At 40.4% G+C, this 23,928-nt stretch overlaps 1 protein-coding gene across 3 annotated transcripts in view; it reads right to left on the reverse strand.

Moving 5' to 3' along the window:
- Window positions 1–23,928, reverse strand: part of PDE7B (phosphodiesterase 7B) — a 314,573-nt gene that overhangs the window by 50,731 nt on the left and 239,914 nt on the right. For all 3 annotated transcript variants that reach the window (XM_036097470.2, XM_036097471.2, XM_036097469.2), the window contains one exon: window positions 23,463–23,546. In XM_036097470.2, the coding sequence (XP_035953363.1) occupies window positions 23,463–23,546 (84 nt within the window). The remainder of the gene's footprint in view (window positions 1–23,462; window positions 23,547–23,928) is intronic.

A 23,928-nucleotide genomic window follows, 5' to 3' on the forward strand; every position in this document is an offset into this window, starting at 1 on the left:
TTTATCTGGAGAGATGTGTTTGAACTGTTCCATTTCACTACAAAAATTCCAGATGTGTGTTATAATGTGCATCTGCTCTTCTGCTTTCACTTGGCCTTCGAGTTCTTCGCTCTCCTGTCCCAGGATATCGGACAAACCCTCTGATCGCCTCCTGTTGTCCCCACCAATCTACCTCACCTACCACGGACAGATTTATGCCTTAAGCACAAGCCCAACCGTGTCAGCCCTCTGCTCCAAATTTTTCAATGGCTCCCCAGTGTCTACTTAGTTAAGTTCATATTATTTATCCTGGTATTCATGGCTCTTTAAATGTGATGCCAACTTATTTTTCCATTTTTATCTCCCGCCAGTCCCCTTGCAGATAAATAGGTCTCTGTTCTTGCTGTCCCCCCCCCCCCGCCCCCACCACAGGTCTCCCTGGTTTTCTACTTCCATACCAATTCTACATTCCTTTCCCATGGAGTACGATCTTCACCCATTGAAATGCCATCCACCCTTCAATAGCCCACCTCAGGTATTTCACCCCCCAGTCAGGTGCCTCCAGATCCTTCTGGGAGTCCTCCTAATGCACTGCAGTTGTATGGTGGTAACCGGCATTCCTAGCTCTCTGTGCAGCAGATGCTGTGCGTGCTACTGGAAGCCCTGCCAGGGTATGGTCATGTCTTATATAGCATGGGGCCTGGCTAAGACGGTGTTTATTGAATGAAGGAATGAAGGCATGAGGTGATTCTTGATTGAGGTATAAGATTTTTATTTTTCCCGTCTTGCAGCAGCACATAACCTTGCTCCCAGTGGGCACCACCATGGGATTATAGAACTGAATGAATTATCCAGAACAGGGGAGATTCATTCATCTAACACAACAGATAACAGGGCTGATCCCCTGTGTAGAAGAACTTGAACTTCTAGTACTTTTCTGAATTTGCTGGATTTTCTGCAATGATTATAAGTGCATCTTGAGAAGGATGGCAGATTAGTGCTAAGTTTATCCATTGGTAGAGGCCCGGATAGGAACATGCATCTTGAAAAATGACCAGCAAAGGATCCTTTATATTTTGTTCTTTGAAAAGTAAGTGGATTTTAAGTGAATTCCTTTTTCTTCATAGGTTAAAAATGTTACTTGAATTATATTTCACCTGAGTGAATCCTTTGATTTAATGGATTGAATCAAGTGGGCATTAGAAGTGGTTGGAGTATAGTCTTCATATGTAAATATCCACCCTAGTTCAGTAGGGAACTTGAGATATTTATCTGTACATTGATATTTGTCTCTTATGGTCCATGGCTCTCTATTGCTTAAAGTGGCACCTTAGGTGTAATCACATCTATAACTCTTGGTGGAACAAGCTCTTAAGGAACGAGCTTCCATTAAGACTTATACCATTAATTCAGGCCATGGAAAGCTTTATTCACACTCGGGCAAACAGGCTGCTCAAAATAAAATTGTGACAGGATGCACACAAGCCTCTGGTTTAACCATTTCAGAGCCAAGCCTTCAAGTCACCTAAGATTTCACCTGAAGGACATCTGCTGACTGAGACGTGGTCTAAGGACATGATCTTCCCTGTTTCATGTGACCCCCCTGGGGCATTCTCTTCTTTCCCTCTTTCCTTCCCTCCAGAAAACACATATGGCTTTTATGTGTTTTCTAAATATTTCTAATTACCTTTATAATGTGAAATAATATTCTACTCAGGAACAGATATTAAATAAACATATGGTATTCTTTGGTAGCTGTCAAGGAATGAAATGGAAGCCCCTTAATCATGAGTTGGCTATTTGTTCTTTCTGAGTCTCAGTGCATAGATTTAAGCAGTGTGGTAAACACTGGTTAGGCTTCACCTACAAATATTTACTGAGCACCAACTTGGTCCTAGATACTTGAATATACAACATTTTCTGGACAGCGTTTCTGATGTCAAATACCCAGAGGAAGGTGTTGGGATGGACCCTTATTGTCTTCACTACTTTCATTTCTACTTCAGCTGTGGATATTTTAGTATGAAAATGGGATATTTTAGTATGAAAATGCCTAGAAATTATCACAGGAAGTGAAAAATATGAGCAAGAGGAAGATTTTCTGTCTAGTGGGTTCCACTCTCAAGAATGTGATGATTCACTTCGCCCCTTGCCCTTGGTGGAGTCAAATATCCCACAAGGGGTAGAGGCAAGATGGCCCCTAGCATGTATGGAGGGGACATGGTAGGGTAGAGAGGCTCAGAGGACAGGACAGGAGAAAAGGAATGAAGAAGAGAGACCAAAAAGAGAAGGGGCATACAAGCACCCATTGGAGGTGGACTCTGTACCAATGAAAGCCTGTCTGAGACAAAACGTGAGGAAATTTTTACACTACCCTCTGAATCCCACATGGGTTTGAGATTTGCTATCAGTGAGGTTGTGTTCTTTCTGGTAATGGATGAGGTCCTGCATGCCCTTCCAGATGAGGTGAAACCTAACAGTGGGGGTAGAGTGGTCAACCAGAAATACATTCCTATTCTTAGGACTCTAGAGACCATAGAGCTCTAAAACAAGCTTATAAAAGCCTGTATTGGCAAAAAGAAAAAAAAAATCAATACACACAAACCTACTAAAGCTGTAGAGCATCCTGTCCAAGTAGGAGTTGTGGGGCTGAAATGGCAGGGAGTGAAGATGGGGTGGCATCAAAATGCACCAAGAAGCATATGAAGTATTTGTACTGTTTCTTTCGCCCTAGATCATTAGCACTGGATTGTTCAGAATGAAGAGCTTAATTGCTGTGTCTGAAGGAGGGGATATGGAGGAAGAAGTGCTAGAGACTTGGCAATTCCAGGACTTGTGGAATGACCGAAGAGAATTGTCCTCGATTCCCTTCCTTTCCCTTCCTTTCCCTCCCCTTCCCTCCCCTTCCCTTCTCTTCTCGTTATTCTCTCCTTCCTTCCTTTCCTTCTCCAGACATTAACTGAACATTTACTTTGGTCCAGACACTGGGCAGTGCTGGTGGTGAAAGATGATGCAGAAACACCGACTTGCCCCAGAGAGTTCCCTGTCAAGGGGAGAGCTTACTCTTATTCCTCCACGGCAGTCATAGCTGAAAACAGTGATCCTGGGTGTGTGTGTGGGGGGGTATCTGCACTCTCTTGGGCCCCCCAGCTGCCCTTCTAGTAGACAGGTAGTGTGGCTGGATAACTAAGCAGTGCCCTCATGGGGTTTGGATCTCCAGGAGCAGCTAAGACTCCATGGTAGAGATGCCATTCTCCCTGGTATCTGTTGCATCTTCACTTAGGTGAGCCATGTTTAGCTACATCCTACTGTTTCATCTAGAGTCTCAGCCAGTGGGGCTGTCAAGCTAGGTAAAGCCTGCACACTAGAATTAGTGGAATAAAAAGTGTAACTACAAGGAAAGATCCCTTGGCCTAGAGTTGAGACCACCAGGTTCAAGTCTTGGTTCTTCCACTCATCAGTCTTGGGGAAAAGAATTGAAATTGACCTATACTGTGCATGCTCAATAAAGATGGGTAGAATGTGTAAAGACAGCTCCAGCCACACGGCAAATATCATCTGGAAAGAGTTAGCTTAACCAGTCAATGACTGCCTTAGCTTGAATTAGTTTGCAATTAGTTATGCAATATCAGATAGATAGATTCTGATGGAAGAAGGCAGAAAAGACAGTCCAAAGCTTGGGGCTTTATCTCAGAAGGGAAGTCATGGGGGACACTCTGCTCTGGGAAGAGCTGGAAGGTGGGGTGGAGGGGCAGAGAGAGGAGAAAGAAGGTAGTTGGGTGGAAAGTCTTCCCTGTTTTTCCCAGTGGTTGCTGATGCTCTGTGCTGGGTTTCCATAGCTATCCTGCCCCTAATTTCTATTCAGCAAAACAGTTATTCATGCATTTCAGAATTGTCATATTTACTTCTCACCCACTAAACTGTTAGTTCCTTGAGGACAGGGGCTATGCCTTATTTACCTTTTAATCCCTAGCACTTAGCCCAATGGAATGAGTGAAAGAAGGTGTAAAAGTCAAAGAAAAACTTAATTGACTTGGTAATTTTGCTCAGGGGTCCCAGTTCTCTGAACAAAATAGCTTGAGCTAATAATACCTATCATTGTTCCAGGTTTATAAGCAGAGAAACAGAGTAACAAAAGGTTAAGGAACTCCGTAGAAAAAACTTAAAAAGTAGAACAGGCATCAAAAGAGTTCCCACGCCTCTCATTAACTGATATTGTTTCTTTGTCGCACGCAATAGAATTAATTAAAAAAAAATCTGGTTCTATCTTGAGCTGAGGCAAGTGTTTTAAACTTTCCATCTTTGCAAATAAAGCTCTGTTAGTTATTTTCAATGATCAGCTTTCTGATAAGAATTAAGGGGATGGATATGAAGTCATCACTTTGGTAACTTGTATAGTTGTACATAGGGGCATATTTGAATCAAACCTACATGCTAATCCAGCTTTCCAAATGAATGGGAATCAGTCTTTTTCTCAAAATGCCAGGCCCATCTCTTGGTAAGAAGCAAAATCTGCCTAGCTTCTTCAGTGTCCTAGAGAACATCCCTCTCAGTAAAGACAGGTCACAGTCTGCCCTCTTGATGACCTGGTTGGGTTGACAGATTTCACACTGTTTAAGAATGGAGCGAGGAGTGTGCTCTTTGGAGGCTCTCCAGAACTATTCTTCAAAGTGTCAGAAAAATCACAACAGGGCGTAAAGTTCAGAAGTTCAGTTAAGTTTAAGGTCTTTCACCCTGGAAAGTTTTCATTAATTTTTTTTCTCTTTCTTGTACACCCCAATGAATGCTGCAGTTGCAAATTTCCTAGCATGACTTGGTCAAAACCCACTCAAAATTATGCCAAGAATCTGCTTTGAAAGTTATGCTGTCAAAATTTGCAGCCCTGGGAGGCTTAGATAATTCAAGAAGTATCCGATTTTCAGTAACCAGATTTCTAGTTATATGAATTACAGATTCTTTCAGGAGCCCCCATTCTGAAATATTTTTCCTTAAAAGCAACCAAAGTTTCTGACATTTGCTTTAAGAATACTTATTCTTTGGACGTGATACCCATTGTGTAAGGCATGTAGCGAAGTGTTTAACAAGAATGTAATAAATATGTTTCTAACTAAAAAAGAAATACTTCTTCTTTACCAGCTTTAAGCCAAAGAGAAATTTTACTGTTAATAAGCCATAAGACAATACAACTCCTGTAATAATAATAAAATGGAATATTATAATAATAGCTTTAGAAGTCATAGAGCTAATTTTTTAAGATACTTTAGAACCAAAAGCTATCATTGATAAATAAAAAACCCAGAGTGGATTAATAAATTATACATTAGTTAGTAATGAAAAGCTTAAGAAACAACCCCAAGAGTGCTATTGGATTTATGAGATCAGTGCGGGAGGCATTTAGGAAGTGTTTGGGGGCATTTTTGGTTGTCATAATGATGGAAAGGGTCCTACTGGGAATGGAAGGGAGCCAGGAATGCTAGATGTCCTGAAATGTGTGGGACAGTTCCACACATCCAATGGTTGTCCTGTGTCTCATTCAGCTTTTCATCGGTTGTTCGGGTATTCATGTAGGTGGAAAGCCTTTTTTTTTTTTTTTTAAGATTTTATTTATTTATTTATTTGACAGCGAGAGAGAGAGAGAGAGAGAGAGAGAGAGAGAGCAAGAGAGGGAACACAAGCAGGGGGAGTGGGAGAGGGAGAAACAGGCTTCCCACTGAGCAGGGAGCCCGATGCGGGGCTTGATCCCAGGACCGTGGTATCATGACCTGAGCCGAAGGCAGACGCTTAACGACTGAGCCACCCAGACGCCCCGGAAAGCCTTTTTATAATGATCTGAACCTGGGCGCCTGGGTGGCTCAGTTGGTTAGGCGACTGCCTTCGGCTCAGGTCATGATCCTGGAGTCCCGGGATCGAGTCCCACATCGGGCTCCCTGCTCGGCGGGGAGTCTGCTTCTCCCTCTGACCCTCCCCCCTCTCATGCTCTCTCTCTCTATCTCATTCTCTCTCTCAAATAAATAAATAAAAAATCATAAAAAAATAAAATATTATAATGATCTGAACCTGGAACCTAACCCTATTCCCCTGCTTTTACAAATAAGCACAAAGTATTCTTTTGCATCATTTTAATTTTCCCTTTTCAGGAAAGCAGCTACTATGCAAATTAAGGGAGGGATGTCATTTTGGCAGGGAGGGGTGGTGGACAGGATTTCCCAGGACTTGTTCTTTACCTTAGGAAACCACCAGTGGCAAGACTGCCTATGATATCTGATTGTGTTACCCACATAACACGCCGGTGTCGGTCTGCATGAGTGGCTGTCACGCTCACAATGATTCAGCTTGGAGGTGTGCTATGTGACTACATCATTATGCCTTCTGGAGTGCTTATGCCCAAGCATTTACATGTTGAAAACACGATTTAAGTCACACACTGATTTTCTTGTATTTTTGCTTTATAATACAGCTAGGACCTTAGATTGATTTTTTTGGGGAACTTAAGTGAATAAGTAGGCTATGGCTATCGTTTTCAGATAGTAAAGGAGGATCTTACAAAATATTTGCTGTAAAAAGGAGACACTGGATCTGAGAGGGCTTAAAGCTATTCTATTAGATACAAACTTAGCTGATAAAGGTAGTAAAGTAACAGATTCCTGTCAGTAGCACAGGAAGATCCTTCCAAGAACACAGGATTTGCTGTCTGAGCCTTACAGCTCCAAGCAGGAACCAAGATCAGAGTTTTCCCAACTTAGTCCTATATATGCCATTATAATGTTTTTTACCATATCTGCTTACACCACTATTTACTTAATGTCTTTCTTTAAGTCAGATAAATTCATTTGTGCCTACATATATCTCTTATAAATTTGGTACCAATAAAAAACAGATCGGATGTGCTTGTTAACATTTTTTCCTATTATACATTAAAATAAATATGTAATAATTAAAGTAAAAGAAAGAAGGTTGTTTTTTGTAACAAAAAGATCACCTGGTGCATCCTTCCCTATGCATAGTGCACTTTGGGAACTGGTGCTATGAAGGGTATATGGTAATGAAGATTTACTGGCTTGGAAAACATGATTTAAAGGTAATTACCAAGAAATATTGATAATCTTTATGAAGATACTCTTTACTAAACTCATTTGAAAAATTTCTTGTAATGGGGCAAACTCTCCAGCTGTTGCTATAAGCATATCATGTCTAATTTAACTTCAGTAAGAATAGAATATGCCATCCATAGCAACAAGTCTTTTTGAATAAACACCTTAAATAATTTGTTTTTTCACTCAACAAATATTTGTCAAGCCCTTACTATGTGCAAAGCATTGTTCTAGGCACTAGGATTAGCAGTGAACAAAACAGAGTTTCTTTCATTGTGAGCTTTTATTTCATTAATGGAAGAGGAGAATAAAAGCAAAATTAATTTCCATTAGTCCCAAGAAGAAAATAGATAGGGATACAACATTCAACTCCAAATCAATCAGATGGCCTAAGCTTGGCATCAGAGGATGTGCACATTCTATCGTTTGGCTTTTCATTTTGTCTGGCAAAGTAATTTTCATGGGTTTTTTTGTTTGTATAGCTTTTCTCATAGTATACTATTTTGTTGATGCTTTGCACTTATTTCTTGGCCCCATTTAAAATTCCACTCCACAATTTAAGGAATGGAATTTAGAATTTCCTGATACTTCAGCCCAAGTTTTCATTTTTCATATGTAATTTAAAATTGTCCTTAAGTCACCTCGAGTCACACTTTCCTATTATTCATGCCATTATTATCATTGGTTAGGGGTTACAAGCACTTCGTATCATTTAAAGGAGCATTAGTTGTTCCTTCTCTTATATCTTCTCTATTTAAGACACTTAAAAAATAATACCAAAGATGATTTACGGCGGCAAGAGCTATTTAATAGCTCAAAATACTCTGAGAGAACATTCCTGTCATAAGACTATGGTGACATGTCTTATTATTAATTTCCATAGAGTGGGTGTTTCTTACTTATCCAGCTATGAATGTTTGATGAAATTCATCCATTGTATTACCCTCTTAGTCATTCCCAAACAGCTGAAATAAAAAAACCCGGTGCTTTAGATTATTTTCAAAATCTCGGGTGGCACGACTGGCCTTTATAGGTTCAGCTAATGGAAATTTTAAAAATAAGAAAGCTAAACTCTTCACAAAGATTGCTTTGAAGTTCCAGTTAATAATTGCTGTTTAAAGTAATTAGCTCTAAAGAATTCTAAGATTCTGAGAAGTCATGAGTCACTGAAGACAAACTAAGTTATACCCTCAAATAGCTTTTGTGTTAGGTGTTTTTGGTTATATTAGAATTCTTTCAAAACAGGTTATCCATATTTGGCAATTCTGAGTTAAGAGAACATTTGACTGACTAGAAAATGCTCGTCTTTCAATATATAATCAACTATTTTAAGAGATTTCCCTCTGAGGTGTTATAATCTATTTGCCTGTGATTTTTTACATGGGTAGGTAGTAAGACACTTTTGCAGTGGTATCATGAATAATGTTGACAGTTTGGAAACCTAATACTGCCCCTAAAGGTATAATTATTGCTGTAATCAAGAAGGATAAATGATAGAGAAAACATTTCAAGAAAAGAGGTCCTTTAAAAGAAGGAACTTTTTTCTTTCCCAATGCAGGAGCTAAGCTATTAGAATAGTGCCTGGCACATAACAGATTCTCAATAAATATCTATTCACTGAATAAACAAATGGAAAAGAGTATCCCAGCAACTGTAATGTGTATATCATAAATAAGGTTTTATATATATGGTGTGGCACATAGAACACTTTCAATAAATATCAGCGAATTTTAGAGTTACCATTATAGATTGTGTATTGATACTGGCTTAAGATCCTGGACTTCCTATGTAAGAAATTTGAAATGGAATTGAGCCCTGAGACCAGTATATGTTGTTTTTATGAAGTATGTTGATAAGGAAGTCTTGATCTAAGGTATAGAAGGCTGGACTAAAGGTGTTGATGTGATAGAGAATGCATTTTCTTCGCACACTCAGGAATAACCGGCCATGTTTCTGCAACTTAGTTTCAATATCAGCAAGAAGCAACCACTTGCTAAGCAAGATACAAGGGAGAGAAAATGTGTTTTTCTTTACTCACAAGTCAGTGATTCTCCTTTTTATTTTTTACAGAGTAAATGACAAACTGCCATTTAAGATGGTCCCTGTTCTTGTTCTAACCAATCCTAATCGTGTAGTAAAAGTTTCCAGACTAGTTTTAACATCAATTCTTATTACTTTCCCTCCAACCCTGTAACTCCCTCCCTTCACCACTAAGCATTGGCTCTAGGATCAGAAAACACACACTCTTTGAATGAGCCCAGCATTTTCTCACCCCTGATCTTTATTTTGGATGCACTTAAAAAAACTCCACTTAGATCCAATCATTGTCCAAGTGCCAATGCCAATCACTTGATGAGGTCCTTCCCTTGAATGGCCAGTGATTTTTTTCATTGGAACTTCCTTGGCACCTGTCAATTTATCTGATGCTTATTTGAGTTGTGTGCCAGCATTTCTCCCCAATTTTTTTTTATCCCGTATCTTTTATAACTCATAGCCTGGCACACAGTAGTTGCTCAATAAATATGAATTGTTTGATCTAATTTATCTTTTCTTCTTTAAAAAAAAAAAAAGATTTATTCCAGATCTTCCAAGGAGATTTCTGGCATAGATTTTTAGCTTTCTGGTCTTTACCAGAATTGTCTCCAAAACAGAAAAAGCTATTGTGGTAAGGCACAAAATGAATGAATGAGAAAAGAATAAGAAAAAAGATGGGGGATTTTCCTTCCTCACATGGCAAGGATTGTCAACAAATAGTGAGTGAGAGAGGGAAGGGGGATAAATGGCTTATAATCTATGCTAAGGTAAGTACTTTCTGCTTGACTAATTTCTTGGCAACTTGGGAAAAAAGGTGCTAAAAGTCTTTCCATTGCTGTGGGAACAAATGGGGAAAGAAGAGCAAGGAGAGAACACTGCCCAGCCTCAGCCTAGAAGTAAACTAGCGACAGCCACAGCTGTCTTCATGCAGTGAATTGCCTCCTCTGGATGGTAGTGGGGTGGGTGTGCGGGACAGAGTCCCTGGGAGATGGAGGTAAAACTTGTTTTCATGGCTAAACATTCCTTGTAGATTATATTATCCAAGGGCACAAAAAACCACGGGGAAGAGAGAGGAGTCTCTGTCATGAGGTTATTTCCTTTTTTGCAGTTTTGTATCTCAGGGAGAGGTGGGAGTGTGGGGTAGGACAGGAATAATGATGGGCTTTTCTATAATGGCTCACACAGTGGGAAAAAGGGAAAGCAATGGCAAACACTTAGCCAACAAAGGTGGGGCCAGGTCACCATGTTGTTGCAGGAATTTCTGGTTCCACAGCTGTGGTACTTCTGATACCGAGTGCTGGTGGCCAGGTGGAGTGCAGAACTCATTCTCTGGGCAACAAATAATCAACCATTAAGCTCAGAGCGTCCTCCATTGCCCTGTCTCCATGACTCCCCACCTTGTGTCCTACTTCAGAGAGAAACTGGGAGGCATTAGGTGGGAAATTCCTTATTTTTCTGCTACAAAACCTACAAAACTTCTTACTATGCAGCCATTCTTTCCTTCTTTCTACTTGTTCTATTAAAAGAGTTGCCTCCTTTCCTTTTTTTAAAAAACGATTTTATTTATTTGAGAGAGAGGGAGAGCACGCGCAAGAGAGAGCACGAGCAGGGGTGAGAGGGAGAAGCAGGTTCCCCATTGAGCAGGGAGCCCGATGTGGGGCTCGATCCCAGGACTCTGGGATCATGACTGGAGCCGAAGGCAGATGCTTAACCGACTGAGCCACCCAGGCGGCCCGAGCCGCCTCCTTTTCTAAGACCAGACCCCGCCCTTCCCCATCACCTTTCAGGATCCTTCACTCCCAGTTGTGACTTTTCTGTCCCATATGGCCCATTGTTCTTTCTTAACTAAATCTTTCTCACCATAATTTCAGCATGCTTAAATGTCTTGCAAAAAAACCCAAACAAACAACAACAACAACAACAAAAACAAGACCAAAAAGCCTTCCCTATCCCACGTTCCCAGCCACTGTTTTCTCTCCACCACTTTATTTACAACCATACTTGGGAGAGTGACCTGTCTAGCATTGTAGAGGGGGCTCAATAAAGATTTGTTGAAAGAGTGAGTCACTGCAAGAATGGGAAACTGAAAAGGGGAACACATCATTCTCTTCTTCAACATAAGTCGAGGACACTGTACTGTTTTGTATTATATACTCTTCTAAGCGCTCTACATATGGCCATAGAGAAAGGGAACTACAGATACCGGTGATAACAACAGTCCACACTTATTGAGAATTTATACTCTGATAGGTGCTGTGCTAGGACCTTTTACACACTCACTCAGTGCCCTTCATGATAGCCCTGGGAGGGATGTACTCTTCAGCCCTTCTTTCCCAGCCTGGGAGGCTGGAAGACAGAGGGGTCGGGAAAGCCTCTGTTGCCAGAATCCAAATATAGGCAACTCTTCTGGAGCCAGCACTGCCCACTGCCAGGGGAAGTCCTTGGTTGATCCTTTCTTTCATTGCAAGGGCTAAAATTTATTATATACATATATATGGTAAAGTTTAAACAAGGAAGGCCTGCGGGTGAGTGGAAAAACAGAATGTCACAAGACCTGAATCCTAGATCTTAACACTTTCATTACCTTGCAGCGAGGGACTCGGCATCTCTGTTTTCTTTTTGTTTGTCTTTTTGTTTTTTGTTTTTTTGCTTGTAAACTGAGAAACCGGGCTAAAAGATCTCTTGATTGCCTTTATTTAAAAGGTTTGTCAAAAGTAAAGTGCTATTTAAACATGATTTAGAACTTGGATTTCATGCTTTTTGGAATAAATTTCTTCTTGAAATGACAAGCCATTATTGTGAAGTATCATACAGAGCTTTTATAAGTACCTAGCTTCATAACTTCCAATAATTTTTCCAAGGTAGCTTAGCAAATAAAGTGTTCTGGCCCATGGCGGCAGCTTCATTTTCTGGATCTTGGTATTACCTTATTTAGAAAAAAAATATTCCATTTCGGATTGACATTGCCTTTTCTTTTTAATAAAATCCCCTTTGTTCTGATTATAAGAGGGATACATGCTTACGTTAGAAAAAAATAGAATAAAGGAAGAAGGTAATAATAATCATCTTGAAACGACACCTGTTAAAATTTTGGTGTATTTTAAAAAACATAACCGAGGTCTTTAAGATCCTGCTTCTTTTTATTTAACATATTGTAAGCGTTTTGAGAAACTTTCTGTCGACGATGCACAGTTTGAGTGACAGGAAATAACCAACTCCCCCTGGAGAAAAATTAAAGCAGCCTCAAATCTGACTTTGTCACAATAGCAATTCCATTTCCTTCTTCTTTAGGGACGGCGTACAAGTGTCCTCCGCTGTCACCGCCACACCATTCTCCTTATCAAAGAATACAAGGCCAGATAATGAAATGAGTGATTGTCGTTTGGCACCTTCTGCCAGAGCAGTAGGACTATATAGTTGAAAAGTTGCAAAATCTAGTGTTTTGATGTGTGATTATATATTTTCTCACTAAGTTATAGAAATATTTGTTCAAGGATATTGAGGCATTTTTATACCAAAAAGGAGAGAGTCTAAATGTACTATAAAAAGAAAATAACTATTATAATGTATGAAAAATATTTAATATGAGTAATTATATATGCAGTCAGAAAAGGAATATATTGCATACATGTATTGCCTTTGACCATTAAAATTCATCTCTAAAAAGCAATTATAGTACATTGTGGTGAACACCTTGTGCTCCGGTATTGGATTTTTGGGATTTGGACTTTGGCTTACAAGTTATTTCTTGGGTGAGTTATTTCTTTTCTTTGGGCCTTAGTTTCCTCATCTGAAATAGTAGTGCCTACTTCCTAGGGATCTGGTTGGGATTAGATGCATCAATCCTGTGCAAAGCATGTAAAGCAGGGTCTAGAACCTAAGAGCTCCACACATATTAGCTATTATTATTATTTGCTGTAACATGTGTGTGGCATAATTGACCTCTATCAGTGGTTCCCTAATACTCATGGAAGGTCCAGAGCCAGGCTTGCTGCATCGGGTAGCCGGAGGAAGTTTTGAAATACACTCTCCAGAGTTCAGTTTCAAAACGGTGTGACGGATCTTTCTTGGAGATGTGGTGGGAGCACAGAGGAGAGAATGAGTCATCAGTCCCCTGGGAGGGTGGAAGCAGGCTTTGCAAAGATCATAACACTGGGATAGGGCTTGAGCAGTGAATAGATACTTCTTAGGAGAAGAGGTGGCTGGGGAGGGGTGTACTCAGTAGAGGGAGAAGATACATCCAAAGTTCAGCTACATCTACTGGGGACCTATTACAAGCAAGACAGGCTGCGGGACACACTGATCTCATCTACCTCTCACCTCCACCCAGTGAGGCTGGTGTTACAATCTCCTTCCACAGGTGTGGACAGAGAGTAGTTTGTGCACTTTTCCCACACTCACAAGAGAAGTAGGATTCAAACCTGGGTCTGACTTCAAAGCTCTTTGTCTTTGTGCCAACTTCCTCCGTTAAGCACGGTTTAGAGCGTGCACTTAGCAGCGGGAGCGTGGTGTGCATGGGGCTCTGGGCCGGGCCACCACGGTGGGCCAGGAGGAGAAGCAGCCTGTGGTTAGGTGGGCAGGACCTCGGCTATTTCTGGTGTTTACAGTGGCCCTCCTGTGCTTCTTGGCCTTCAGGAGACCTCTAGCCTTGGGGGGCCTTCTCAAGAGGGATCTCTGTCTGGCCTCTTGCAGCCTCAACCTGGGATGGAGCACCTCTCATCTCAAAGCTGTGGTGGTGGCTGTCATTAGGTGCCATCGCACTAGCCATGTTCCCTTGGGGACTGTCCTTAGTAATGCTGCCACTTCCCTCAGGCATGGGTTCTACTGTCCTCCCTTCTTAGATTACTCATGAGTAATAAACCACCCAGGTGCCCCATGGCCATTTGGGTTGCTATTTAAGAGAGAACACCATCTTCTTGATCTTGTGTGTGAACCCTGAGATCTCAGTTCGGAAACACACAAAAGAGTCTAAGGCTGGAACACTTTCTTTCTCTTTTTTCACGTGTATAGTTAGATATGGACCATGGCAAGTCATTTAAATCTTCTCGGACTTTGAAGGTAGGGTAGCAATGACAGGACATAACCCCTCATTTTGTTTACTAATGAAGTCACAAGAGATAGACTGGTGCTTCCTTCTGGGTGGGAGGTTGAATTTAATTTTATTTAACAAACAACTCATTCTAGCTCAGTGACTCATAGGATAACTTCAGTCAAAAGAAACTTAATATACTCCGGCTTCCCTCTATTTTACTGTCTCCAGAAATCCAAAGAAGCCACTATACCAGAAAGACTCTGAGGGGGTCAGGGTTTTACTCACGGAAGTGCTACAGTAGAAAATGGTCATTTCTCTGTGCTACATTCAAGTGAGTTCACAAACCCACTGGGCTCTGACATAAGCAACTGTGTTTGTACGGGACAGAATCCACGATGTGAGGTAGGGTGGTGTCTGAATCGTGGTGTCTAAATAGCTTCTCACAGAGGAAAATAAATTGCTGGTGAGACTTACTTCTTTGTGGGTTTTATTATCGGTAGTCTCAACTTTGCTAAATCAAGCTTATTATACATTACCATTATAGGGGCCCTTGAATGAAGTTGTTGATTTGGTGATACCTGTTCTGGCCATATGGCTCATGGATGATCGTGATTCCCAAGCAGAACTTCCAAATCAGGCCTTTCTGACCTGCACTGCAGTCCCTTATTTGCAGCTCTCTCGGACATTTCCCCTTCATTCTCGCAAACAACCTGTCCCTGAGCTCACTGTCTTTCCTTAACTCACCCTCCAACTTTATTCACGGTTGATCTCCTCTCAGTTCTTCAGGTGGCCCAGATGGACCCTGGGATTTCCCAGCATTCAGTATCATGTTTTATCCCCTTTTCTCCACATCATCTCTGGATTTATACCTTATTTCTACTTCCATCATAGTCTGCAGTCTGATCACGTTTCTCTTGATTTACTGAGTCTGCCCCTCCTACATATGAGTGTTAGTTAATTTTCTTAAACACTATTTTATTCTGTCTATGTTTTTCTCAAAATTCTCTGGTGACGCTTTGCTTAATGAGTCAAGTTCAAGTTCTTTATCTTGGCATTCTAAGCCTTTCGTTTTCTCTCTAGTCAACATACTTTACTACTTTCTGGACTTTCTCCCACTTAATGACTTAATGTCTCCCATATGTCAGCTCAGTCTCACTTTTAGGCAATTCCTTAACTAGACAACGCTCTATCTTATCTTTCAGAGTTCAGCACAAGACCATAAAGTCCTCTTTTCCTGCTCAGAGCACTTCAGTAATCTCTGCCTTCTTTTCTCTCTGATTTGTTGTCTCTGTCAATTCTTTTAGAACTAGATCATTTATGCTCTTATATAATCCTTGTATAGTTTAATGTATGTTTGTCTTGCCCGTGTAGTGAGATTGTTAGGTCTTTAAGGGTAAAGGAATATCTAACAGTTTCCTTTTGAGCACTCAGAATCCCCAGCCCAGGTATAGGATATTGTAAGTGTCACCCTGCTACCCACAGTCCTTGCTGACTTGAAAGGAATTGTTCAGATATTTGCATTTGGTGTCTTTGGCAGACTCCAGTCCCACGGCTGTCTGAGACAGGAGCTATCCCAGCCCCATGGTTACTGGTGTGGCTCAGGGCACCTTGGCCTCATGGCCTGCTTGGCATAGAGTAGATGTTCTATTTGTTGAATGAATGAGTGACAACCCAGAGGAAATACTGGGCTCCCTATTTCGATTTTCTATTTTTCATCACTCATATACAAAATAATAAATCCATTAAACAATGTCAGCCAGGTTAACAAAAGGCAATGGCTGTTTTCAGTTCTAGCTTTAGAAGGTGAAAACTGTTTCTTTTTTATTATGGCTTTCCCCAGAAAGTCAGGTATATTGAATGATCTCTCTTGACTTCTTTGTTTGGCTCCTACTTGAATACCTCATCTTCCAATAAAATTTATATCTAGTTGAGTAGAGTTGTTGATGACTCCTTCCTGGTTCCTTCAGTCTTGAAGCACATTTTAGAATGGCTCTAAAAACGTTGGCCTTAGTGTGCAGCCCTCCTTCACCTCATTGTTGCTTTAGTACTGTTCATATTTTAATTCCTCCAGAATGCCTTCCCTCTTTTCCCAAGACTGAATTAATTGTTCCCTTCCCCAACTTCCTCAAAGTTAATCATGCTCTCCTCTGAATCCTGTATACACATACATGTTTCTCATATTATGCATACTTTTAGTATACATGCATGTATTATTAAATGTATCAGAACACATCAAAATGTATAGGTTTATGTCTCTGCAAATTCCTCAAAGACTATGGCTATGTCTCATTTATCTTTGTATCTCTAGCACCTGGCTCATGTCTACCTCGGGAGGTGCTCCATTGACAGTCACTGATGAATAGTGACAGGGAATGAGTAAAACAGTGAGGCCAACATCAACTGTGTCTTCCGCAATGCAGTGGCATTTCAGTGGCTAAACATCCTAACCATCCATCTGGCATTTCCCCATGTGGAGTGCTGGGGCGCTTGTAGCCACAGATCCTGGGTGCACAGCATTGAGCATGACCCAGGTGAGTCAGAAAGGAACCACGACCACAATCAGTGTCTTCTCTTTCTTCTAGGGGAAGACAACTCTTGAACTTTGAAATTGTGGAGTGTTACCCTGGTGCTCACAAGAAGTCTTGAGTTAGTCCCAGCCGGCACCCCCCTTCTCTGCTTGCAGAGCATGGGGCTGGGGGCCTGAATTTTGGGGAGAATTGGATATCATCTTCTGAACATGACTTCTTTCAAATCATCCCATAACATTTTTTAAAGGATGCTTTATTTTCTCTTTCTTTTTTTCTTTTTTAGTTGAGACATAATTGACATGTAATATTGTGTAAGCGTAAGTATATAAGGTGTTTGATTTGATACATTTATATATTGCCATATGATTATCACAGTGTTAGCTTACACCTCTGTTAGGTCATATAATTATCATGTAATTATTGTGGTGAGAATAATTAAGATGTAATCTCCTAACAACTTTGAAGTTTATAATAGAGCACTGTTGACTATAATCACTGTGCTGTGCATTGGATTTCCAGGACTTATCTATCTACTAGTTGCAAGTTTGTACCCTTAAACAACATCTCACCCTGTAACATTTTAATTTTGGTTCTTTACATTTTGTGTGGTTCTCATAGGTAACATTAAGAATCACCTTTAAGGGCGCCTGGGTGGCTCAGTTGGTTAAGCGACTGCCTTCGGCTCAGGTCATGATCCTGGAGTCCCTGGATTGAGTCCCACATCGGGCTCCCTGCTCGGCAGGGAGTCTGCTTCTCCCTCTGACCCTCCCCCCTCTCATGTGCTCGCTCTCTCTCATTCTCTCTCTCTCAAACAAGTAAATAAAATCTTAAAAAAAAAAAAAAGAATCACCTTTAAGAAGATGACTGAGAGGCTGTCACCATCTGCTAGGAATTCTTTCTTAGAAAACTGAGTTTGTAAGGAAATTGTCCCTCTTTAAGAGGGGGGCATCACTTAGTACCAGATGGTTTGTAACACGCTGGGTGGCTTTTGGTTGATGGTTCTTCTGTGAACGTATTTTATATTTCTGCAGGGTGTTATGTTTTAGATGGCAGCTTATATTTATTTATTTATTTATTTTTAAAGATTTTATTTATTTGAGAGAGAGAGAGTGAGAGAGAGCACGAGTTGGGGGGGAGGGGCAGAGGGAGAGGGAGAAGCAGACTCCCTGCTGAGCAGGGAGCCCACAGGACTGGATTCCAGGACCCTGGGATCATGACCTGAGCCGAAGGCAAATGCTTAAGCGACTGAGCCACCCAGGCACCCCTTGATGGCAGCTTTTAAAAAGATTTGAAACTCTGGGTCACTTCTCCTCCACAAAAATATATATTATATATTTATATACTTATATATTAATTATATTTATACATTATTTATATAATTTTATATTTACATTATATTATGTATATTTATATATAATATTTGTATAATTATGTATTATACAACATAGGTATTATATGTATAAATGTATGTATAATGTGTATGTATAAATACGTATGTACAAATGTATGTATAATACATATGTGTAAATATGTATGTCATATAAATATAATATATAATTATAATATATATTTATATATTATACATATATATTTATATATCATATATAAATAAATAGTATTTATTAGTTCTATTTCAACAATAATGAGCAAAGGAAAATCTTTTTGTAGCTCTACTAAAATTACCTCATGCTTGTGCAGTTAAAATGGCCCTGCCTGGAGAGGCAGATCTGGAGGAATAGAACTTTAAAGATCAAGATTAGCAAACTAGCCGACAGGAAAAGCCGAAGAGCCAGTTAACCTCCTCAGCCTGCAAAGCCCCGTGGCTGGTGTGGAGCTCCAGGCTCTCCGTGGCAGCCGAAACGTGCTGCCCTAAAACTTCCAGCTGAAGCTGCCTGGTTCCTTCAAGCTCCACAGTCGCTGGGAATGTTTGCTTTGTATGTCACTTCCTTTGCCGCGCGAGTGTGGAAATCACATTGTGTTGCTCTGAAATGGTTGCCATGGGAACATCTCCACCTAGCCATTATCTACTCAGCCTACTGATTACATTCACCCAGGAGACGGAGATGTACACGGGGTGCTGCAGCCACCTGTTCTGCAGAAAATGGTGATTGCTTCTGCGACGTTTTCGCCTATGTGGGCCACCCGTTTCTCAGAACACTGTCTCTCCGTTTTCTCTTCTCTCGTTTCCCTCCAGAGTTAAGTAATGACATAAATCTATAGGACAGTGGCATTGGGATAACGGAGTCATTACATTCCCATTCCTCCTGCCCTCTTCCAGGTCCCTGTTTTCGCATCTCATGCAGAATAAAAATAATTGTCACTCTTTTCTCTCCCTCTGTTCTGCCCCTCCATGTTTAGGTGTAAGGATAATCCTCTTCTTTAAAGGTCTATGATTCCTGTGTCCCACACAATGGTGCTGAAGCCACATTTTTCTGCTACTTATCCAGAGCAGCTTCTCAAAATTCATACAAATGGCTCTTTTCTAAATTGTATAAAATATAAACAGTAAATGAAACTGGCTGTCAACAGGTAACTTTATCTTACATGTTTCTCAATAAAGAAATGCATGGGTCTGGATGCGTCTCGTATGAGGAGGATTTTCTGATCTTTATTCCTGGATTGAAAGTGACATTTAAGGGGCGCCTGGGTGGCTCAGATGGTTAAGTGTCTGCCTTTGGCTCAGGTCGTGATCCCAGGGTCCTGGGATCGAGCCCCACATTGGGCTCCTGGCTCGGTGGGGAGTCTGCTTCTCCCTCTCCCTCTGCCTCTACCACTGCTCATGCTCTCTCTCTCTCTGTATCTCTGTGTCTCAAATGAATAAATAAAATCTTTTTAAAAAAAAGAAAGTGACATTTAAGAGGTGTTGTCTTGAAGTAACTTTTTTTTTGGTAGGAAAAAGTATAAAAATCCATTGGCCTTGTAATTATTGTCTAAACCAGAATACTTAGGGAGTGAAAAACAGCATTAATAAGTTTGCCTAGACAACAGGTGCAAATTTGACTATGCCAGGCAAACCAGGTATATATCCTCACCTTATATGTAGACAAGTACATAGGCATGGCAGTACCGTGTCTTCAAAAAATAGGGGAAAGGGATACCTCTTCCAGAACAATGTCTGTGCAGTTAGAAATTATAACTGTGGAATTTAAAATCTGGATCAGCAAGGAAGTTCCCTTTCTGTTTATACTTTTATCTCATGTAAATTAAGTCAGTGTGAGTCCATTCTTCAAAGTAAAGTGATGGCACTGGGGATTAAATGACTTTAACAAGGGAAAATAGGCCAGGCTGAATGAACCTATGGAGATGTCATAAACTTTTAACTTTGTTTAAAAATCTAACTTAAGGGTTAGTCACTCTTTTCTGTTAAGGGCAATACAGTAAATATTTTTGGCTTTGTGGGCCATATGGTCTCTGTTGGAAAGTAGCTGTAAATGAAGGACATGGCTGTTTGCCAATAAAATCTTATTTATGAGACACGCATGGGCAGGAGTACAGATTTACTGCCTTGGTTGTCATTGGCCCAATCTCATTCTAGTTATCAGTTTTAATGTCTAGAAACTTTGTTCTGATAGAAAGTTGTTTTAGATAATAATTCTGACGTCTTCTTGCTCCACATGGTAGGTTGGGGCAGTAGGTAACAGGGCCAGTGCAGAAATGCATTGGGCCTCACTATTTAATGTACATTTTTGTTACACATGTTCCAGCCATTCAAGACATATGTTGAAGTGGGGGGTTGAAGGTAAACCTCCAGCCATACTTTTGACAGGGAGTGGCTGCCATGTGGATTTCACTAAGCATTTTAGAAGAAAGGCTTCCGGGATGCAGACACAGGGGAGAGAGGCTCTGGTGATTTGGGTTTTCCTATAAATGGCCTTTTTAAAAAAGTCCTACCTGGATTCTACCTTGGCAGAGAAAGCAAAACTGCAAGCACCTGAGGAAAATGAAGTCTTCGGTCTCTGCTTATACTTGGAAAAAAATGACCCAAAATGAAGATAAATGATACAAAAAATCACTTTAAATGAGTCTGGTACTTACTGTGTAGAATTGGAATCAGCTGGTAAAATAAAAGTTTTAGGAGAAAGTCCCCAAAATGTCCCTTTGGAGTTTATCTTTAAATCTTTATAGAATTATATTTAAAATGTTTCCTTTTAGGCAGAAAGCAGATACTCACAACTCAGGCAGGCAAACCTCAACAAGAACATGAGTGACATTAAAGAGCATTAAATAGGCTCTATATAAAGTAGTAGGAGCTGTGACACAAATATGACATCTTAAGTGACTGTAAGCAACACAGACAGCCCACACCTGCTGCTACCTGGTGACAAGCTGCTGTAATTGCAGGCTAATCTAGAAATGGCGAAGAGTGACCACAGTCGTGTTGTGGATTCTATTCTCAACTCTCTAAGCAGGTATAGCAGGCGTTTGACAATGGAATGGATAGTACCACAAATAAGGAAAAACCTCAGAGGGCTTCAGTCCTATTTGAGCTGTTAAGCAAAATGTAGGAGATGACTGATGTTTATAATTATTTAATATACTCTTTTTGAGGGGATATTTTGATCTAATTGGTAAGTTAACAAAAGTTAGTGAGAGGTCAGTTCTTTGGGATCTCGTAGTCTATTTAGGGATGTGTTTTATACATCTAGGAAAAAAAACTGAGTCCACCATAAAGCAAAATACAATGAAGGTAAATTGATATTGTCTTAGCATGCTTTACTGATAAAGAGACATAAGTGAAGGAGTTATCTAGAGTGGAGTGCTGAGCAGAGGAGAAAGGGAATTTCAGAATGGATGGCCAACACCGACACTTAATGTGTGGACGGTCATGAGCAACCGATGGGGTGAAATGGGAGTGGAGGGACAGACAGCATCTCATACCAGGGGAAGGAGACTGGGGGTGAGTCCAGGCACTAGGAAATTTCTGGAGGACCTACAGAAGAGAGGTAACAGGACGGCACCTGCTTGTAAGTGGTTTGTTATATAGTGAATAATATAGTGAAATATTATCTGCATTGGTTTTCTTTTTAAATTTTTTATATTTTTTCAGTTTTTTTAATGTTATAAAAGTAAAACAAACTAATTGTAAAAAACCCAAAATCCAAGTGTTACAGAAACCTATGATGTAGACAGTGAAATATTCCATAACCCCACTTACAAAGATAACTACTATTAGCTGATGTTGCTTATTAACAGTAGGATAATTTAGAAACAGATTATATCATTTGGGACCTTGAAATTATAAAGAGAAGTATCTCCTATTTTCCTAATTCATTCATGCCTTATATTAGAAACAATGATATAACATCTCGTCTAATACTGAAAGAGGCTTTTTGGGTTATTTTCTCCATCTCACACTTAGTAGGTGAAGCCATTGGAGAATCCTGGTCTCTATGAGACAGTGAACTAACTGGACCCTTTGCTCATCCCCATCTTGCTTGGTGGAACCATATGCCTGGCAACTGGAAATCAGTACAGTCTTGAAGACTGTCAAAGGGTTAACCTCCATGGGTACCTGGAACAGCCTAGTGGAGGTCATATGGAAAGGTAAGAGACACCATCAGAGCTCACTATATCCCCCAATATATCCAGTAGTGCACTGGCTTGGCAAATCAATTGTGTCTTCTAGAACGTATTTTTGGGGGCTGGGTTGGGGAGGTTATCTCTAGTATGGAAAGGTTACTCCAAATCTCTGTGTCCCAGAAAGAGCTGAGAAAACAGATATTGCACATTGATAGGGAAGTTTAATGAGCTAGGAGATTATAAGCATCTCCACTCCCTATGACCTTTTTGAGGATCTAAAGATAGCAAGTTTTGACTTCTCCTAGTAATTTTTAGGGGTCAAGGTAAATCAAATTACCTCTTTCACTGAACTTGTTTATTCCAAAGGAAAGTAATACTATGTGGGTGCAACCCAGAACTTTGAAATTTATGGATGGGAAGTGACAGGAGAAGCAAACACTGAAAACCTTGGAGCAAACTGTGAAATTTATCCACTTTCTCCCTCCACCGGCCCCTCCAAGTCCGAAGTGCAGGATGATTGCGATCGTGAGAAGACATGAAATCAGGCAGGGTGACTGGTCACTGGTTTGGGTTTCCAAAGGAATTTGAGATTAACAGAATTATGAACTGGAGGTTGAGCAAAACTCCAAATAAGGAGTCGTATATGAAGGGGAAAGGTAGAAATTAAGGACTTTCTGAAGTATTCGTAATGGAGGAAGCAGCAAGTCCAGACCTCTAGGGCTCTGCCACAGTGAAGAGTTTTATCAGAAATGTAAGAACGGACCTCAGGGACCTCAATTAGATAAAGAAGGGAGAATGAGACAACAGACAGTTACTAGGGGCAGCTGCAGAATAGGTTTTAACAATAAAATAGAATCTCATCTGGTCTAGTCCTGGATGGCGGTGGAAAGAATGTGCTGGATAATGAAAGGAATAAGCTTCCTTGTATAGGGCTTCACAGTTTTTAAGACTTACATTTTTATTTTAACTTTTAATTTTAATTTTTTCCCACTTTATTGAAGTTTATTTTTTTCTTCTCAAATTTTTATTTAAATTCTACTTAGTTAACATGAGACTTACATTTTTAAAGCTGACCTGCTCTCATTTGATCCTCACTAAAGCTCTGGCAGGTAGGCAGTGCCAGAATTACTTTACTTAAAGACAAAGGGTTAAGTTCCATTTGGGAGGGGAGACATGGAGGAAGGAAGGCAGACCTCCGAGGGTTTTGAAGTTCAGAGGGAAGTCAGTTTTTTTTTTTTTAAAACATTTGTTCCTTTCCAGGTACACTTGATTACTCACTGTTAAGTAGGCGGAAGTCAATGAATGGGTAGGAGCCACGGCGTTCAGCAGGAACCCCCGTCTGACCCCTTAGTCGTACATCTCCTAAAAAACAGAAAATCCAAACACATGTTTGAAAACGTTGCCAAGTGTATTCACTTTTCCTCTGCAAATGCTCCTACCCACTTATGTCATTGGAACCAACACCAAATGTCAGGAGGAAAATGATTTCCATTCACCTTGCATAAGAGAGAGCTACTTGAGAAGGGATATTTAATGAATGCTGAGTGTAATGAACTTGGCAATACTCTAATGAGCGAAGCAGCACTCTGCTCCCTTTTAGATCTGCCTGGAAGATGGATCTGTGAAAATTTTAGTAATTTACAAAATGTCCATAGTCTGAGAGCCACAAAGATGAGGCATCTGAATCTGGGAGGACGAATGGTGTTCTGGGATTATAGCTTTTATTCTTATTAGCATGTTTAAT

This window comes from Halichoerus grypus, chromosome 9, assembly GCF_964656455.1.
Source record: "Halichoerus grypus chromosome 9, mHalGry1.hap1.1, whole genome shotgun sequence".
Taxonomy (NCBI): Eukaryota; Metazoa; Chordata; class Mammalia; order Carnivora; family Phocidae; genus Halichoerus; species Halichoerus grypus.